This window comes from Mytilus edulis, chromosome 9, assembly GCF_963676685.1.
Source record: "Mytilus edulis chromosome 9, xbMytEdul2.2, whole genome shotgun sequence".
Lineage (NCBI taxonomy): Eukaryota > Metazoa > Mollusca > Bivalvia > Mytilida > Mytilidae > Mytilus > Mytilus edulis.
In genome coordinates this window covers 80,990,933-81,010,661 of record NC_092352.1, presented here as the reverse complement: position 1 = coordinate 81,010,661, position 19,729 = coordinate 80,990,933, and the positions used below count along the sequence as shown (strand labels likewise).

Genomic DNA, 19,729 nt, shown 5'->3' with positions numbered 1-19,729 from the left:
CGATTAAACTAATTATTTTCCAGTTATCCTACGTCATAGAAAGAAGCTTGGTTCCTTTGATTAGTTTGACTTGTTAATGATATATCCTTATTTTTTTCAGGGTTAGTTTCAAAGGTTGAAGGAGCATTGAACCACAATATCAGACCAATAAAACATGACAAACTTTACAGTGTCATATAACATGTCTGCTGCATACATTGCAGAAGAGCTTATACTTATTGAAATTCAAGAATTTCAACGCATTTTAAGTTTTATCATACCAATAATACACGGAATGACTTTTCCAGTCGGCTGTTTAGGAAACCTGTTCGTGATCATTGCTGTTTGTTCACAAAGACAGAAGCGGAATACAACGGACATATTAATTGTTAACCTAGCCATTGTTGATTTTTTATTCATCATGGTATATGTTCCTATCATAGTTACAACACGCGTCATAGGCAGTTGGGTATTTGGTCAAATAGTGTGCAAACTGTCACACTATATTTTACATGTTTCCGGAACGATTAGTGTGTATATCCTAGTTCTGATGTCTCTAGACCGCTATCTAGCAATAGTTCATCCAATTACATCTAAGAAATTCAGAACCAGACAGAATGCTAACCAGATCTTATTTCTTACTTGTCTTGTTATATCTGTTTCTTATATTCCGGTATTGTTTGATGAATCAGAACCATCAGAATGTAGTATGTCTATGACCTCCTTCAGAAGATTGACGGTGTGTTTTCTGGTTTTTGGATATGCGCTTCCATTATTATTGATATGTGTCTTCTATGGTGTAATACTTAAACAAATTTTGTATGGAGTTGTTCCGGGCACTAGTCGAAGTGCTACAAATAGGAAGCCAATGAAGAGAGTAGCAAAGAGGATACTTGTTGTTGTGATTGTTTTTGCTATTTGTTGGTTACCATATCACCTCATAAATATGTTTATCGCCTTTGAAAAATTTTATAACTACATTTTAATATATAGCATTCTGGCAACTTCGGAGCTCTTATCGTATGCCAACAGTTGTATAAATCCTATTTTGTATACCTTTCTCTCAACAAAATACAGACAAAGTGTTCGTAAACTTCTGTGTTGTAAACGTGCACGACAAAATAATTCAAACATTTAGCATTTTAGACACTGCAATATTTTTGCATGGAGCGAATGATAAATAAGCAAAATAGATGTTTCAGAAGATAGGTTCACGTAACAGCATATATTTGTACAGAAAAAACATGAGAATTGGAATGAATTTTGTAAAACCGAATGCTTATATATGTTGATATTAAATTGGCGGCAAAATATTGTATATATATATCTAATAAAAAAATAATGTATCATCTTTAGGCACCTTTCAAATGTTTTCGTCCTTTACGAGGATGAATGTTTGTCACAAAACATTTAGTTATTAATAACAAATCATTCTAAATGATTTTTTGTCTATTGACTTATTTTTTTAAACTTCAACCATTTCTATGGAAAAAAGGATGTGTGGTTCACGTAAACTGCTATACCGCGATAATGACTTAAATTGTGGATCTTTAGACTAAAGTATATGTCGATTAGACAGCAACCCACCATCTCAGTTTAAAAAACAAAACAGGCTCCGGCAAAACATTCTCATTGACGCTATTGATTTGCCGGCTCTGTCAAAATAGCGATTTATATAGAGTTTTGCTATTTTTCGGTTTTATTTCATATTGTTTTAATCAGACTGTATGCGATACATCTTTTATTGAAACTACTTAAATGGCATATGTGGCTAGATGTCAATTACCTTTAAGTTAGTCTTCACCTTGCCTTAGGGGTCTGGTTTATTCACTTTTAGGTAAACTGTAATCATTAAATTACATGTACATGCGTTAATTTCTGTTGAACATTCGCGTTCTAAAATATGAGGACGACAACTTGTTATCATACAAACTTAAATTAAACGCTTAGTTCGACTAATACGAAGAGCTAAATCAGTTGTTGGAATACTTTGAAAACGATTTAGTTGTATAACTGTACTGCATTTTTATTAAAGATCAGAAAAATAGCCAAACTCTTACATAAATCGCTATTTTGCAGGAGCCGGTTACATAGCCGCTAAGAGACAAAATAGCCACTGACTTTTAAGAAACATTTATCTTGAAAAGCACGCATTCGAATGTCTTTATTTTTATATATTCAAGACAATCTCGAGTCGACTTTTTGCAGATGATAAAAACCAATAGAAGATAACAATCGTTAATAGTAAAAAAGTTCTAACGTTTGATATCTAATTGCTGTTTTTATTCTTAAGAACTGATCTGAAAACTCATGTGTGCATGAAACGCGGAGTCCATTGTAAGTTAACGGCTTTTAATGCATTGAAGGTCGTCAATCATAGATATTCTTCGAATATTTTGTAAATGCATTTTATGACTTTAAAGTATAGTAAATGATTGATTAATGGCGCCGATCTATAAAGAACGACCATAACACCGTAAATATGTAATGGTCTAATACATTAGGTTACCACGTTTAGTGTTTTAGTACGTTAAATGTGCATAATATCCATGCAGTAACCATATAATTGTTGTTTAACTGCAAAGTCACTAAATATTTTATTACATAAGTAAATACTTTAATAGTTTCTACTTTAACACACGTTGCAACCACTAGTACTACACTAGTACTTGTCTTGGACGTCTTGGAACGCTTTGACCTATAATTGTTTACTTTTTCTACATTGCGACTTAGACGGAGAATATTTTCATTGACACTCATAGCTCATCTTCCTATTCATATCGAAAGTGCAAACCCTCTACTGCACGTTCGTTTAATAAATCAAATCATAAACAAATTATTTCACTTATAACATACAATTTTTCTAGTGTTTAATGTTGCTTTAAAATTCAAGTGAAATTTCAAACACTATTCACATGTTGCTCTAGATAACATACTCTTTCGAGCAAATAAGGCGTTATATAGAAACGGGGTATCCAAACTTGGTGATTACAAATTGATAACGCCTTTGCAAAAAAAAATGAATGCGTTCATCTTGTTATAGTTTTTCGTGCAGTCCGTTATTTCTGTCTTAATATGTATTTAAGTGAAATAAAATCTTATACTTGCTAACATTGGTCTTTTTTTATTGTTTCTATTTTCCCCGGTTTTTTCGGAGGGGGTTGCAAAGAAGCCGTCTCCTCATGCCGACTATAGCCTACATTCTACATGTGGAGTTTTACACGGTTAAATCTTTTTTTTTTTATAACCATTTGATTTTCTTAAACTATCAATCTAGTTTGATATGGAGAAACTGACTAAGGATAACATCGTATAAAGGATCCTATTGCTTTAATATTTGTCGTTACTGTACAATTAGATATAAATAAGTAGAAATGGTATGTGTGCCAATGAGACAACAGAGTTCAGAATATCTGTGGTAGTTGGTGCATGATATAGCTGTGTTGTTCGTAGTATCCAGGTTATTTCCAGAAATATCACCTTCGGCATGGGTTACATCTTGATAAAGCCCTCAACATAAGTAGCAATTATGAAAGATATATCCTTGTTATATTACTGGAATGTTTTACTCACGGTAATAAAAGTAATTGTAACGTTTTGTTTTTCAGTAGAAACTACTACAGTATTTACGTAACGTAATACTATAAATTACTTTGCAGTTAATTAACACATCATTTTTATGCGTATATAACATACAAAAATACGTGAATGGCAAGCATTAACCACATTCATTAGACCATTATATTATTTACAGCCTTTAAAAATTAGAACAACCCATACCGTTTAGTCGGCTGTAAAAGTTACCAACATGAAAAGTACAAAACTATTCAATTAAGAACATGTACTGCTTTATTTATAACAAAATAATTTACAAAAAACATATAATACAGACATGAACCAACGACAACCACTAAACTACAGGCTTGTGACTTGGGAGAGGTTTAAAGGCGCCAGTCCTCCGGGATCCCCTAACATTGCACTGTTGCGTAACAAAAGAACAACTACAAATCATGAACAATATTATATGAAATTCAACAATAAGCGACAACCACTTAAATCTGTAATACTTTTATTTTGAAGACTCCAAGCGATTGTATGTTATACCTTAAGTCCGTTTCTAACCGAAAACAAACCATAGGTACTTTGTGATTTTTGCATAGAAGTCGATGACTTGGATATATGATGATCAGAATAATGTTTCTAGTATAGCGAAATTGAGAATAATGTTTCGAAAGTTTGCCAACAATATTTAAGAATGCAGTAAACAAGACATACAATTCTTAACACTATTAGAGAAAAGACTCGGAGTTAAAATACCATGTACCATTTATAAGAACAGTAACATATCTGCATAAGAAATATTACCATGAGATGTAGCTTCACGGTTTGTTCTAATACAATCATTGTTCACAATTTATCCACCCTTACATATCAACGTTATATTTTGTTCTAAACATTCACACAAACACTAAATATATTATTATATAAAGCAGTTGTTAGTCTTGTATTATTTTTAATTTTAGTTTCTTGTGTACAATTTGGAAATTAGTATGGCGTTCATTATCACTGAACTAGCATATATTTGTTTAGGGGCCAGCTGAAGGACGCCTCCGGGTGCGGGAATTTCTCGCTACATTGAAGACCTGTTGGTGACCTTCTGCTGTTGTTTTTTTCTATGGTCGGGTTGTTATCTCATTGGCATATTCCCCATTTCCATTCTCAATTTTAGTTGTAATATATGACATATATCATTATAAATGTATTGTACTTTCATAGCAAACTCTGTGTACCTTACATTCATAAGTGACAACGGGAGCTTCCCTCTTGAATAGACCAATAGCTAATAAAATGTTGACATTTTCAATATTCTATTGGGAAATTAAAATCCATTGTTCTCGAAAATACAAAAATCACTCATGAGTTAACGGAGAGTTTAGACCTATCGTGGTAAAATGGTTGCACTTTGGATAGGGCAGAAATAATTTGCCTTCTCTTCATTTCGAAGGGATGTAACTGAGAATTTATACATCCTCAAATGGACTCCCTTTTGATTATAAACTTTACTGTCGCTGTGAACAATAAAACCAGGCCAGTACGATCAACCATAAGGTCACACTGAAAAGATTAGCATCAGCCGTTTATATGAAAATACTATGATAATGTTTACATCTCAGAAAAACAAATACAGACAAAAACAACAATTGTACAGTACACAACCAATATCGTTGTTCTGATCATAACGTTGAAAACATCCGAGATATTATTCTGTCAAAGAACAAACATCTATTGAAACAAAGAACTATTGTGCATGTGCTTGAGTACGTACAATAAGACGTCACCAGAAATAAGTTAAGAGCTATACTTTGAATGTTAAAAAAATACGACAAGCTACCTATCAACGTCATATATCGTCTTTCGATAAACGTGAGGACAAAAAAAAAAAATTGTTAAAATTTGCTGTCGATCTTCGAGAAAGAAATCGTTTAATTCGCTGTTTTTTCAAAAGAATATTTGAATTGACAGTGTGGTCAATATGTAACCAAATTTCACGACATAACTTTTCCTTAGAGAAGGTCATTTGCAGTTGATTAGCATTAATATTTCATTAAGATGCAAAACGTTACATGGATAAAGAAAAAATGCAACAATAACTCAATTGGTTTTCTTGTTTACGGTAATATTTTAAACTTATATGTCACCTCAAATTTCACATGTTCTTAACTTACTATTCGCCTTCCTCAAATTAAACTGCTACATTCTAAAATTCATATATTGGAATGTCATAATAAAACTTGACAATTATCTTGAGAGTCATAAATTATACAATTTACAATTAATTGATAAACTGTCAAAATATATGGTAGTTTTAGTATCACGAAAATCTATATGATCATAGGTTAAACAGAACATATAGGATGGATTGTTTATCATAATCCTGACATTTTCTATGAAAACCAGATTAAATGCTCATGAGGAAAGATTACAAACACATTAACACATAAATAAATGTTCTAACAAATGAATATTTCTGTTAGTTAGGTTAGCAAATATAGGTGGCTTTATTATGTACTTTTACAGAGAGTTGTCCCATTGGCACTAGTACTCATCAATTAATGTTCTAACAAATGACTACTTCTATTGAGTTAGATACTATATATATGTGTGGCTTTATCGTATACTTTTTCGGAGAGTTGTCTTATTGGCACTTGTACTCATACATTTATCATAGGTACTTATATCTATTTTACAGACAACATGAACATTTTAATTTTGATTTTATTCATATAACACGACATCCATTTATATTCGTTGTTAATACTTTGGACATACCCTACATATCTTATAAACAGACTCGGTACTGTTTTTGGTCCTCAATGCTCTTCGACTTCGTACTTTATTTGGCTTTTTTAACTTTTTCGGATTCGAGCGTCACTGATAAGTCTTATGTAGACGAAACGCGCGTCTGGCGTATATACTAAATTTAGTCCTGGTATCTATGATGAGTTTATTTACAACCACTGGGTCGATGCTACTGCTGGTGAAGATTTATTTCACCGAGGGTATGACAAGCCCAGTAGTCAGCACTTTTTGTGCTGACATGAATTGTCATTGATATGGTTATATTTAAAAATTTACTGTTTACAAATAGTTGAATTTTTTTAAATACAAAGGCTTTTCTACCTCAGGCATAGATTACCTTAGCTGTATTTGGCAAAACTTTTAGGAATGTTGGTCCTCAATGCTCTTCGACTTCGTACTTTATTTGGCCTTTTTAACTTTTTCGAATGCGAGCGTCACTGATGAGTCTTTTGTAGACGAAACGCGCGTCTGGCGTATATACTAAATTTAGTCCTGGTATCTATGAAAAGTTTATTTACAACCACTGGGTCGATGCCACTGCTGGTGGAGATTTATTTCCCCGAGGGTATCACAAGCCCAGTAGTCAGCACTTTTTGTGCTGACATGAATTGGGCCATTCCAGTTAATTTCTGACAGGTGGGGATGGATGGGGAGATTTTTTTTCATACCTATCAGAAAAAAACATCATGAAAAACTACCTATCAGATCTATTAATTAAGACCTATCAGATGTAGAGTTTCTGTTCATATTGGGTGGATGGGCTTTCATGGGAAAAATTGACCTATCAGAATTTTTTACTGCAAGGATTGCACCCATCAGAATTTTAAATACAATACCAGATAATGCATGATACGAAACTGTCTTCATTCCAAAGCACCCCTAAGATCTGAAATAGGTATTTTTTGTAACCCCTAAGATGTAATTATTTTTAATTATTTACTCCTGTAAGACCCTCAGAAATTTTTGCGTATAAGTGTACGTGTCAGATGAAAAAACCCAAAATTTCACCCCCAAGATGAATAAATTTTACACCCCTCAGAAAGGACCATCCACCCCCCTTTAGCAGATATTAACTGGAATGGCCCATTGTCATGGATATGGTTATATTTATAAATTAACTGTTTACAAATTTTTGAATTTTTTGAAATACAAAGGCTTTTCTACCTCAGGTATAGATTACCTTAACTGTATTTGGCAAAACTTTTAGGAATTTTGGTCCTCAATGCTCTTCAACTTCGTACTTTATTTGGCCTTTTTAACTTTTTCGGATTCGAGCGTCACTGATGAGTCTTTTGTAGACGAAACGCGCGTTTCATTTTTATTATTCATGCTTTTAAATTCTTCCCTGAAGCTGCAACTCATGCAGAAGTTTGAACGAAAAAACATTAGTAGATTTCTTTTTTTATTTCAAGAAAAATCTATAATGACTAACAATTGGCGGGAAATATCCAAAGTCCTTGAAAAATAAGGAAACAGAGAGAAATGAATGTGTATAATGTAAAAGTTAAAATTGACTGTTTATGTTAAAGCAGTAAAACAACATTTTTCAATAATTTTGCCTTCAATTAGTTACTTAGAGCGCTATTTCTATGTTTCGGTATAACGCGATTTTTTACCTTTAGACGTCGTCATATCTCAAAAACAACATCGGTGACCCAATTTTTTTCCGCCTAAAATATTGAAATAAGTATATATGATCTATCAACATTCAAAATTTCAAAAAAATATCATCAGTAGTATAAATAGTCTGATTTCCCTTTAAAGCTGATTTTACGAAGTAGGTCGATTCGTTGTTGAAGGCTGTATGGTTGCTTTTAATAGCTTACTTTCATTGTATTTTAACTCTCATGGCTAGTTATCGTTTGGTAATTTTTCGTATTCGGCCATAGTATTACAGTTTTTTAACTCATGAATTTGGACATCCTTTTTTCAGTATCTGCATGCAGTTTGGTAACACAATGGTGGAAAAGTGTTCAAGGTATTGTCATTACTAAACTCATTAGATTGTTCACTCTGCCTTAGTTTAAGATTAAAGTTCTAAGTATTAAGCTCAGTTCATATGCATTCTGTATGGAATTAAGATTGAAAACAAATAAAACATATCTACATATTATACACATTAAGGTTAGATGGCTAAACCATTTTGTAAATAAATCTCATTAATAACTGCCAGCAGAAAGTATTATACAAGTATAACATTAAATATTAAAAAATATATAAATGCATTTTACTTTAACAAAACATAGTTAGATCATTTTGTGGTGAGTTAGTCTGAAAATGTAAGGACACCTAGGGTTTTCTAGATCTCCATTTATGAGGATTGTAATTTCAAAATTCAATACAAAAAGCATTATATTTTTTAAAATGTTCTTTATATAGAAACAGGACGATACGGTACGATTTCCAAGGATACAACTCGTCACCAGAGACTCACTGACAAAGAAAATTCACTTACAGGTTATCATACAGCCTTCAGCAATCTTCACAATCCATACCAAACTGCAAGCCTCAAAAGGCCTCGAAATGACACATGTAAAACAATTCAAACAGGAAAACTAACGGACTGACTTTTGCCGGTCTCATTATTCGAATAATTATAAAAATGTACCCTATCAACTTGGTCTGCCTACTGTTTAATTTGTGTGCTGTTGGCGTAAATTGCGTTTGTTGTGCAAATTAACGGCGGGTACCACGTGTGGATCTGGAGCGATCTGCTTACTCTTCCGGAGCCTTTCAGATCAACCATTGTTTTTATGGTTTCTAATTGCCAAGTTTTAGCTTTTTATGCTGTATTATATACACCCTAATTTGTTTGAATTTTTGGTAGTTTCATGTTGCTTCTTGATTGTTGTTGTATTTATCCATGGCGTTGCCAGTATATCATCGACTTACAAGATTAAATTTTGCTTTGCTAACATCCGCCGCTCTATTTTACATTGGTAGTTTATTATAAGCCTTGTATGTCTAACCCCTTTATATGGTTTGATAATTGAGAAATGTAATTCTAGTGTTATACTGACTATTTGCCAGATGTCTATGGACGGAGGAAGAAGCGTGATTCCTTTGATTATTTGACTTGTTAATAATATATCCTTGTTATTTTCAGGGTTACTTTCAAAGGTTGAAGGACCATTTAACCAAACTATTAGACCATTAAAACATGACCAACCTCACAGTGTCATATAACATATATCTGCTTCAGAAATTGCAGAAGAGCTTGCACTAATTGAAACTCAAGTTGAAATTCAATGCATTCTTGAACTTATCCTACTTATTATTTACGGACTGACCATACAAGTTGGCTGTTTAGGGAACCTGTTCGTGATTATTGCTGTTTGTTCACAAAGGCAGAAGGAGAATACAACAGGCATATTTATAGTTAACCTAGGCGTTGTTGAATTTTTATATATTATGGTATATGTTCCTTTCATAGTTACAACATACTTCAAAGGCAGTCGGGTATTTGGTGACATTGTATGCAAATTATCAAACTATCTTTTGTATGTTTCCGCAACGATTAGTGTGTATACCTTAGTTCTGATGTCTGTAGACTGCTATCTAGCAATAGTTCACCCAATCACATCAAAGAAATTCAGAACCAGACGGAATGTTAACCTGGTCGTTTTGATCACTTGGCTTGTTGTATCTGGTTCTTATCTTCCAGTAATTTTTGAAACAAACGAGTTTGGTAAATCAGAACCATCAGAATGCAGTATGTCCATGACCTTTGGCAGAAGATTGTTGTCTTATTTTCTTGTTTTTGGATATGTGTTATAATAGATTTCGATATGTGTCTTTTATGGTGTAATAGTTAAACAAGTTTTATACGGAGTTGTTCTGGGTACCAGTCAACGTGCCACACGTATGAAGCTGATGAAGAGAGTAGCAAAGAGGATACTCCTTATAGTGATTGTATTTGTTCATATCACCTCATGAATATGTTTATCGCCTTTGGAAATTTTTATAACTACATTTTAATATATAGTATTCAAGCAACTTCGGAGATCTAAGCGTATGCCAACAGTTGTATCAATCCTATTTTGTATACCTTCCTATCGACAAAATACTGACAAAGTCTCCGTAAGCTTATATGTTGTACACGTCAACGACCAAATTTTGACAGTTTGACAAGGCATTTTATTGCATGGAACGAATGCTACAGAACAATATACAGATGTTTAAAAGGTTAGGGTTGTGTAACAGTTAAAAGTAGTACACAGAAAGCATGAACATAGAAAGACTGTTGTTTAACCGAATTTTCATTTGTAAATTTGATATTAAATTGGCGGCAAAATATTGTATATGAATAAATAATAAAAAATAAGTATGATCTTTATGCATTTTCAATTGTTTTCGTCCTTTACGAGGATACATGTTTGTCACAAAACATTAAGTTGTCAAAAATAATTTACTCTGATTGAATTATTGTCTAGTGGCTTACTTATTAAAGATTTATACTTCAACCATTCATTTGGAAACAAATTGTGTGTGGTTTACGTACACTACTATGCCTCGATAATGACTTTTAACTTTGGATTTTTAGACTAAAAGTATATGTCGATTCGACAGCGATCCACCATCTTAGCTAAACAAACATAACACATTTTGATAAGACATTTATAATTATATAATCGTGTAATATATCTAAATTATATTTTTCTCTAAGTTCAGTATTTTTGTGATTTTACTTTATACTTCAAAGGATACAGGACGTTTGTGCTTTCTTACCTGTAAAACGATAAGACATTTGCGCTTCAAACACTATGGACATTTGCGCTTTAACTTTAATTCACCTGTATTAAGTTGACCGGACATTTTCGCTTTTTACCTATAGTTATCCACCTGTAATTTAAATGAGAAGTAAAATTACGTAAAAAGTTAAATCACAAAAATACTGAACTCCAAGGAAAATTCACAAAGGAAAGTCCCTTATCAAATGGCAAAATCAAAAGTTCAAACACATCAAACGAATGGATAACTGTCATATTCCTGACTTGGTACATGCATTTTCTTATGTAGAAAATGGTGGATTGAACCTGATTTTATAGCTAGCTAAACCTCTCACTTGTACGTAGTTGAATTTAACCTATATTTGTCATTATTACGACAAATGGTCCAAAAGTTTCATTTAATAACAGTTAGTGAATTACATTAAGATTCGTTATATTGATGAACATGCACTGCAGAATTGAGAAAGAGAACTTGATTATTTATTTAAAATATGGGCAAAATACCAGTCAGAACAAATAACGAGAACTTAAATCGTTCAGTCCTTGGGCTTCAGATATCAAGCGAAAACTGACCTGTGATGACTGTACGTGTTTATTTTATGTCTTTAGAATGTTTACTTTAACTAGTTTAAGCTGTATATAAACTCTTATACATGTATCAATGTGCTATGAAATGTGCTATGCGTTGATTTTTAAACGTTAAATTCTACCAGGTCAAACCTGTCGGTCCCAACCCGAATAAAAGCGGTGGATAGTAACAAAAACCAAATATTGTAAACGCGCAAATGTCCTATGTAAAAAGCTCAAATGTCATTTTTTTTTAAAAGTGCAGATGTCCTATGCCCAAATTTTGCCCTACCTCTCTATTATACTATACATTGATTTAGTCTCTGTACTTTCGGGTTGTTTTACAAATCATTTGAATGTTTTTATTTGTATACATTCAAAATACATGTATGTCTAGTCGACTTTTTGCATATAATAAGAATCATCAGAAGATAGCAACTGTAAAAAATACCGTCTAATATTTAAATGTTGTTTGTCTTCTAAAGTACTGATCTGAAAACTCATGTGTGCATGAAACACGGAGTTCATTTTAAGTTGACGACTGATAATGCATTCACGGTCGCCAATCATAGTTGTTCTTCGGAAATTTTGTAAATGCATTTACGACTGTAAAGTATAGCAAAAGATCGATAAATGGCGCCGATCTATGAAGAACGATCATAAATCTACCATAACGCCATAAATATATAATTGTCCAATAAATTATGTCATCACTTTTATTTTTGTACGTCAAATATCATAATAACCATATAGTAACCCTATAAAATTATCGTTTAACTGCACAATCACTTAATGTTTCATTACATAAGTAAATATTTTAACAGTTTCTACTAAACACACGTTGCACCCACTAGTACTATGGCGAACTAAAGATTCTTAATATATTAACAAAAATATATTTCTTATAATTGCTATACTTATGTTGAGGGCTTAATCGAGATTTAACACATGCTTTTAAACAAACCACCTTTGTTCTTACTGGGCTTTAGTCTAGATACTACTAAGCTAAAGTGTTCTTTAACTATCTCAAATAGCCAGTTCAAATGTACTCTAATCGTACAATGTCCGACATTATTAACCATTAAATATGATTAACAAAGTTGAACAAAATTCATCTTTTCAAGACATGAAATAAAATAAAGTTCATAAATCAAGTGTTTCTCGATAAACATGGGAGTGTTGATATAATATTAAAATATATAACCATTGTCTCCATGGCAAACTAGATTATATTTTATTTTTGTTTCTTGTATATTTTCTAAAATATCAAATATCAAAATAAGGAAATGAGGTATGATTGCCAAAGCTATAAACTATACTCCATAGCGTGAATCAGGGGCGTAGCTACCTAAGGCTCGACATACATAAATTTTCCAATCATATACTAGTACCCTTTTTGGAATAAAAAAAAGTTAAAATTACACATTTTAATTCTAATGCGTATTATTATCTACTTATGTTACCAACGCCGATCAGTACCGTACCCTTCGGTATTTGGATTTTATTGACAATGCCCGTTTCATCAGCAACAAGCTAGTGAAAGATCCTTCAGTGCGATGCTAGGCCGCATCAAGTCCTACCTAAGATCAACAATGGGAGACGAGCGACTTTCTAATCTATTTTTTATCTTCAACCGACACCTCAATGTTGATGTTGATGCGAGTATAACTGATTTTATTGACAAAAAAACAAAAAAAAACGTCGACTTGACTTTTAATAAATGTATCATTGACTTTGTGTATGCAACTGGATCTAAAAGTTATTCACAAAAGTTCAGACATTTTAGATTTGTTTAACCAATTTTTGCCCAAATTGAGTTAAAACTTTCGTTAAAAAAACTTGAAAATCGTTTCCCTTAAGCCTCTGTGGGCCTTAAGCTTAAATTAGTCCAAACAACTTTTCGCCTCACTCTCTCGTGCTAAATACACTTTTAGGGGTATGCTGGTAAAAATGTATGTCCCTATCCAATGAACCTCATTTATCCAATGACATTTTCAATTATTCAGACCTTCATCCAGTAAATTTGATATTTTTGTACACAAAATTATGGAACAAAAATGCTAAAATCCTCTTTTCGTCGGGGGGCTTTCCTTCATGGGAGCCTTACTAAGCGGCACCCAGAACCCTGCCGATTTGTGCCTATAGTTGACATAATACCTAGCTCCGCCCCTGTGAATGAAGTTGATTTAAGTAATAATTATTACAGGCCGCCGAACGGCTTTCAATAATAAGAAACATCCATACCTATAGTCGGTTCTAAAATGCCCCGACATAAAACAAAAATGAAACACTAAATATAAAAGATATGACCATTGACACTCACGGCAATTAAAAAAGAAACAATGCAATTGTGAAAACTGAAAGATTATAAATTACAAAAATATTGATGAAAAACAAATATGACATGTAAAAACGACAAACACTGAACCTGGGTTTTGTCTTGGAACGCTTAATGTTTGTCGTTATTTTTCAATTAGATATAAATAAGTAAAGTTGATATGTGTACCAATGAGACAACAGAGTTCAGAACATCTGGGGTAGTTAAAAACATGTGTAAGCTGTGGTGCTTGTAGTATCTACAATTATAGCACAGTAAGAATAAATAGATGTCGCCTAGGGCATGTGTTACATCTTCATAAAGCCCTCAACATAAGTAGCAATTAGAAAGATTTATCTTTGTTATTTTACTAGAATGTTTTCCTAACGGTAATAACAGTAAATATTACGGATTACAAATGTGTCGAGTTTTGTGATTGGATAACAGCTAGGAGATGTCAGTATATATTCAGGAAACTGCCAGGGTATATATGACGTGTTTTGCCCCAATTGGCACCCCAAAAATTTTCAATAGAAAAATAAAAAAGATGGCTGATTATTTTACGGTTGTAATCTTATTATCAATCATAATACTGACAAATTTTATGAATTATTTAATTCTGACTCTTACAATGTTGTTCTTAAAATTGCAAAATTTTGTAAAATTGTACTATCTGTTGTTAATTAAACTAATATTGTTTCAACCATTAATATGTCCATTTGAAGTTTACTGTCTTCCTTTAAATGCATTACTTTTTCAAATGTATATATGTTAATGAATGTTTATAATGTTCACTGCATTACTTTGATACTTTGTTATTTGTTATATTATGAATACTTATGTAGTATTTGTTATTGTTCACATACCCCTGTTGGGGTCTTTGAGAAATAAAAAACTTGAAAACTTGAAACTTGGTTCAGCGATAAACATGTCAATTACATTGTAATAAATATAAATTTTAGTTATATTTATGCATCAGCTACTTCAGAAAAAAAAATTATATTAAAATTATTTGTAAAAAAAATAACAAAACTAATAATTTCCGTTTATGCGCACTCATAATATCGTCTGCAAAACAAAACAAGATCAAACAAGGCAACATGAAGCGGTTTGCTTCTCATTCTGAAGAAGATGTTATTGCAAAAAAACAGAATTTGGTTCCTGTAAACACAACCAAGGCAAATAAGGGTGCAGCAAATTTACTTCGCTCATATTTACGGGAAAAAAACATGGACACAAACTTTGAAAGCTTTGAAATTAACAGACTTGCGGAAACACTTTCTCATTTTTATATGGATGCCCGCACAAAAGAAGGGGAAATGTACAAATCTACCACTTTGATTAATACAAGGCATGCATTAAATCGATATCTGAAAAGTCCACCCTTCTTGAAAAAATTTGATTTAATCAAAAACACGGAGTTTACAGATGCAAATGAGTGTTTCAAAACAGCCAAAGCAGAAATAAAATCAGTTGGGAAAGGGGACATTGTTCACTACCCTGATATAGAATCTGAGGATCTTACCAAGCTATATAATAGCATTTATTTGGACCCAAGTACACCATTTGGGCTAGCAAACCGTGTTCAAATGAACATTCGTTTATATTTTTGCCGCAGAGCAAATGAAAATATGGAATCCATGACAAAGGAAACGTTCGTTGTCAAAACTTACGCAAATACTGGCCGAAAGTATATTCTTAAAAAGGTAGATGAAATGACAAAAAATCAGAGAGAATCCGATCATGAGAAAGTGTCTGGGCATATGCCTGAAGATCCTGAAATGCCTGAATATTGTCCTGTGAAAAATTTTGAAACCTACCTTTCAAAGTTGCATCCAGATTCTGATAGACTTTGGCAATATCCAAAAGAAAGTTTCAACTCCAGTGATGAATGCTGGTACACAAAACGTCCCATAGGAAAAGACACATTATCATCTTTCTTGTCGACACTTAGTAATAAAGTAGGCCTGTCCACAACATACACCAATCACTCTATTAGAGCAACAGGCGCAACTATTCTCGGAAGAAATTGTTCAATGGCACAGATAATGTCCGTGACAGGCCATAAATCCGCATCCTCTGTTGCAGTATACCAACGTGTTTCAAACAGAGAGAAACAAGTAATGGGTGAAATTATCACAAACTCTGTTCGTGGCCAACAACCGTCTTCCCTTTCAGTTATGCCAGCTACAAACACTGCAGCACTCATGCCGGTTTCAACTACTTCAAGCGAACTTGTTTCAACTTCAACAACTTTCCCTATAATTCAAGATCTTGAAGGTGTCAACGTCAATGACTTGTTCTGTGAATATCACGCACTTACTACAGTCAGCAACCCTAGACCTTTCCTACAAGCTCCAATGATCCAGGGATGTACAATAACAAACTTGAACATTACCATCAACAAGAGTTAAATTTTTGCGCCCGGAAAACTTTTCTGACGTTGGGTTCTAAAGGGATTTTACAGATGTTATAGATAATTAAAACTGTTAATTCGTTTCATTTAAAAGCTTCTATTTACGTTTACAATTTGTTGTTGATAATATACATTATGTTATAAAATTTGTGAGCTCCTAAAATTCTGTATTTAATTATTTATTATAGTTTCCCCCTTTCTCCAAATACACTACACAATGCACAATGTCACGTGACGTAATTCACATCACACAGTAAAAGAATGTCAGAGGCTCCAACAGGGTATACAACGATGGGTATTCTACAATGATGTGGTTTTTATTTAAAGAACGCTATTTGAAAAGCAAATACTAAATATATGACCGAATCGTATTACTATTGTCAAGTACAATGTATACTTTAACCCAAAAAAAATATTTTACGTATCATAAGCGGAAATACTATATAAGGATGGGTTTATAAATATTTCATGTGGTCAAAGTACATAGCTGTAAGAAAAACTACTTGTTCTCACACAGTAAATCTGCATAATAAATACTGTTTTCAACACTATATTTGGCGTTAAAAAAATCTATTCATCGAGATACACACTAAAAATGAACTGAAGAGGAGTACTGTACACAAACTTGTATTGTATGTCCGTATTAATTCAACAAATTAAAGTATTACTTGAAAATTCATGAAAGGGTAATCCGTAATATATGTATTATTCAGGTTGCAGACAGGGTATATAATGTGACATTCCCGGCTTAGGCTTTATATTTCCTTCGCCTCCGGCTCAGGAAATATAAAGCCTAAGCCGGGAATGTCACATTATATACCCTGTCTGCGACCTGAATAACATATATTGTAGCGTGTTGTTTTGAAGTAGAAACTATTAAAATTAAAAGTATTTAATCAATGTTATTCTTTAGTGACTTTGTAGTTAAACAATACATTAGTATGCGTATGATAAAAAAAACATGACTGGCAAGCGAGAACCATTATATTATTTACGGTTATCATCAATGAGAAAAACTCACACCGTTTGGCTGTCCCAAACATGATAAGTATGAAACTATTTAATTGAGAAAATGTACGGCCTTATATGTAACAAAACAATTTACAAAAGAAATTAAATAACAAACATAAACCAACGACAACCCCTGAACTATAGAGTCCCGGCTTGGGACAGTTACATATTATATAATTTGGTTGATTTACACAGGTTTGAATATGCCAGCTTTACTCTCACCTGGGACTGTGGTTTAACGGCAAAACAGAAGAAAACACTATACACCATTTATTAAAAAAACATCGACTAAAAAATATATAATATGAGATTCAACAATAGGATCATGACTAAGGAGTTGTTGAAGGTTAGACCCCAGAGGTTGAAGGCTTTACCCTAATATAAAAAAAGAAGATGTGGTATAATTGCCGATGAGACAACTGTCCATAAGAGACCAAAATGACACACACATTTACAACTATGGGTCACCATACGACCTTCAACAATGAGCAAAACCCATACCACATAGTCAGCTATAAAAGGCCCCGATAAGACAATTTGAAACAATTCAAACGAGAAAACTAACGGCCTTATTTATATCAGTAAATGAAGTCGGTTTCCAACAAAAAACGTAAAATTGTACTTGGTGCTTTTCTGATATGAACACGATGTACATGGGTACAATAAGACGTCAACGGAAATGCGTTTAGACCAATATTTAAATACATGCATTGTCCTCTTGGGGTATATGACCTATAGCTTGTTCCCATCTGTTAAAAACATTACATTATCGCAAATTCGGGATTCGATTAAAATAAAGTGCCATTTAATTTACTTCTTCAGAAAAATAGTATGGCCTGGAAACTATGGCATGTTGCATGTTGTATATATAAAAAAGAAGATTTAGTATGATTGTCGATGAGACAACTCTCAACAAGAGACAAAATGACACAGAAATTAAAAAAATATAAGTTACCGTACGGCCTACATACTAACAAACGAGAAATCTTACGGTATAATTTATGTACAAAAAAAATGAACCAACAACAAATATGTAACGCATCAACAAATGACAAACACTGAATTACAGGTTCCTGACTTGGACTTGCATGTTGGTTTAGAACAAAGCAGTCAATATTTTAATATTTTCAAATTAACATGTTCTTGTCCTGATATATTTGTCACTGAACGTAAAACACGTTATCATCATCACCGAAATCTTTTACTCTCTTTGATAAGTTTATTTTCAATGTTATATAAATTTGAGAATAGAAATGGGGAATATGTCAAAGAGACAACAACCCAACCATAGAGCAGACAACAGCCAAAGGCCACTTATGGGTCTGCAATGCAACAAGAAACTCCCCCCCCCCCCCCGGGCCAAGGTGCGGGGGGGTCCTTGACCTGACCCCTAATCAAGTATGTATACTAGTGTTGATTTCACCTCGCTTTATTTGCAGTGCAAAATATGTTTAGGGGTTTTCTGGTTACATTAAAATCTAACCCGAATAATTCAGTCGTTATATATTCCGCTGATCTACGAAGGCTACGTGTGGGAGAAAATCGGGGCTTGAATTGTTCCGAGTTAATAAAAGTCATCAATATTGATGGTCTACGACCAAAGAGAAGTAACTCAAATCATATCAAAGTGATAACTTTGTTTGGCAAATCCCGAAAAGTTTGAGGTTCGAGTGGTGTTTTGTAAACAAAAAATGGTGTTTATTTATAGATGATTGCGTGTAACTGTGTTAAATGCCTAGACTTAGACGGACAAAGGACACAATGCGTTCGAGTCTGTGCATCTTTTCGTCCAAGGCGCTGAACAAAATTTTGAAGTAATTGTTCCAATGCCATCGGGTTTTTTCCTAATTTAAGGAACGCGTGAAAAATCTTCGGGCTCTGTTCATCAAACGCATATATACGTGATATGTGCATTAAAAAGGCTTATGTGTAAAAGACAAAGATTGAAATGGAGACTCATACGTTTTGAGAAAGTATTGTAAATGCTACTTTAACAACACCCTGACATCCATGTTCACCTATAACTAATAATAATGACTTTTTTTAATATGAATATAGCCATATAAAATGAACGACTGTTTTTGTTTGTTGTTGTTGTTGTTTTTTTGTTTGTTTGTTTGTTTGGTTTTTTTTTGGGGGGGGGGGTGGTATTTGTAATTTTTCTTTAGCTATGATATTGTACAATTCATAATTATTTAATATTGTTTGTGTGTGTCTTCATATTCTTTAATTATACATGTTATAAGAGAGCAAGCATTTAACTTCGGAATTGGGGATTATTTTTTTTTTGAGACAAAAAAATGTTGTTAGCGCTAAGAGCCATACCTTATTCGAAGCTATCAATCAAAT

General features: G+C 33.0%; 2 protein-coding genes across 2 annotated transcripts; both read left to right on the top strand.

Annotated features, from left to right (window-relative positions):
• Window positions 1–447: 447 nt before the first annotated feature.
• LOC139490211 (allatostatin-A receptor-like) lies at window positions 448–1,117 on the top strand. Its single transcript, XM_071277060.1, has one exon. It carries the CDS (start codon window positions 530–532, stop codon window positions 1,115–1,117), a length of 588 nt encoding a protein of 195 aa, XP_071133161.1. The 5' UTR covers window positions 448–529.
• A 13,936-nt stretch (window positions 1,118–15,053) lies between these two features.
• LOC139490209 (uncharacterized) lies at window positions 15,054–16,367 on the top strand. Its single transcript, XM_071277058.1, has one exon. The coding sequence runs from the start codon at window positions 15,054–15,056 to the stop codon at window positions 16,365–16,367; it is 1,314 nt and encodes a 437-aa protein (XP_071133159.1).
• Window positions 16,368–19,729: the final 3,362 nt, after the last annotated feature.

What these genes read in the sequence shown, in the direction of transcription:
- LOC139490209 (XM_071277058.1), top strand. Translation starts at nt 15,054, where the DNA reads ATGAAGCGGTTTGCTTCTCATTCTGAAGAAGATGTTATTGCAAAAAAA.
- LOC139490211 (XM_071277060.1), top strand. Translation starts at nt 530, where the DNA reads ATGTCTCTAGACCGCTATCTAGCAATAGTTCATCCAATTACATCTAAG.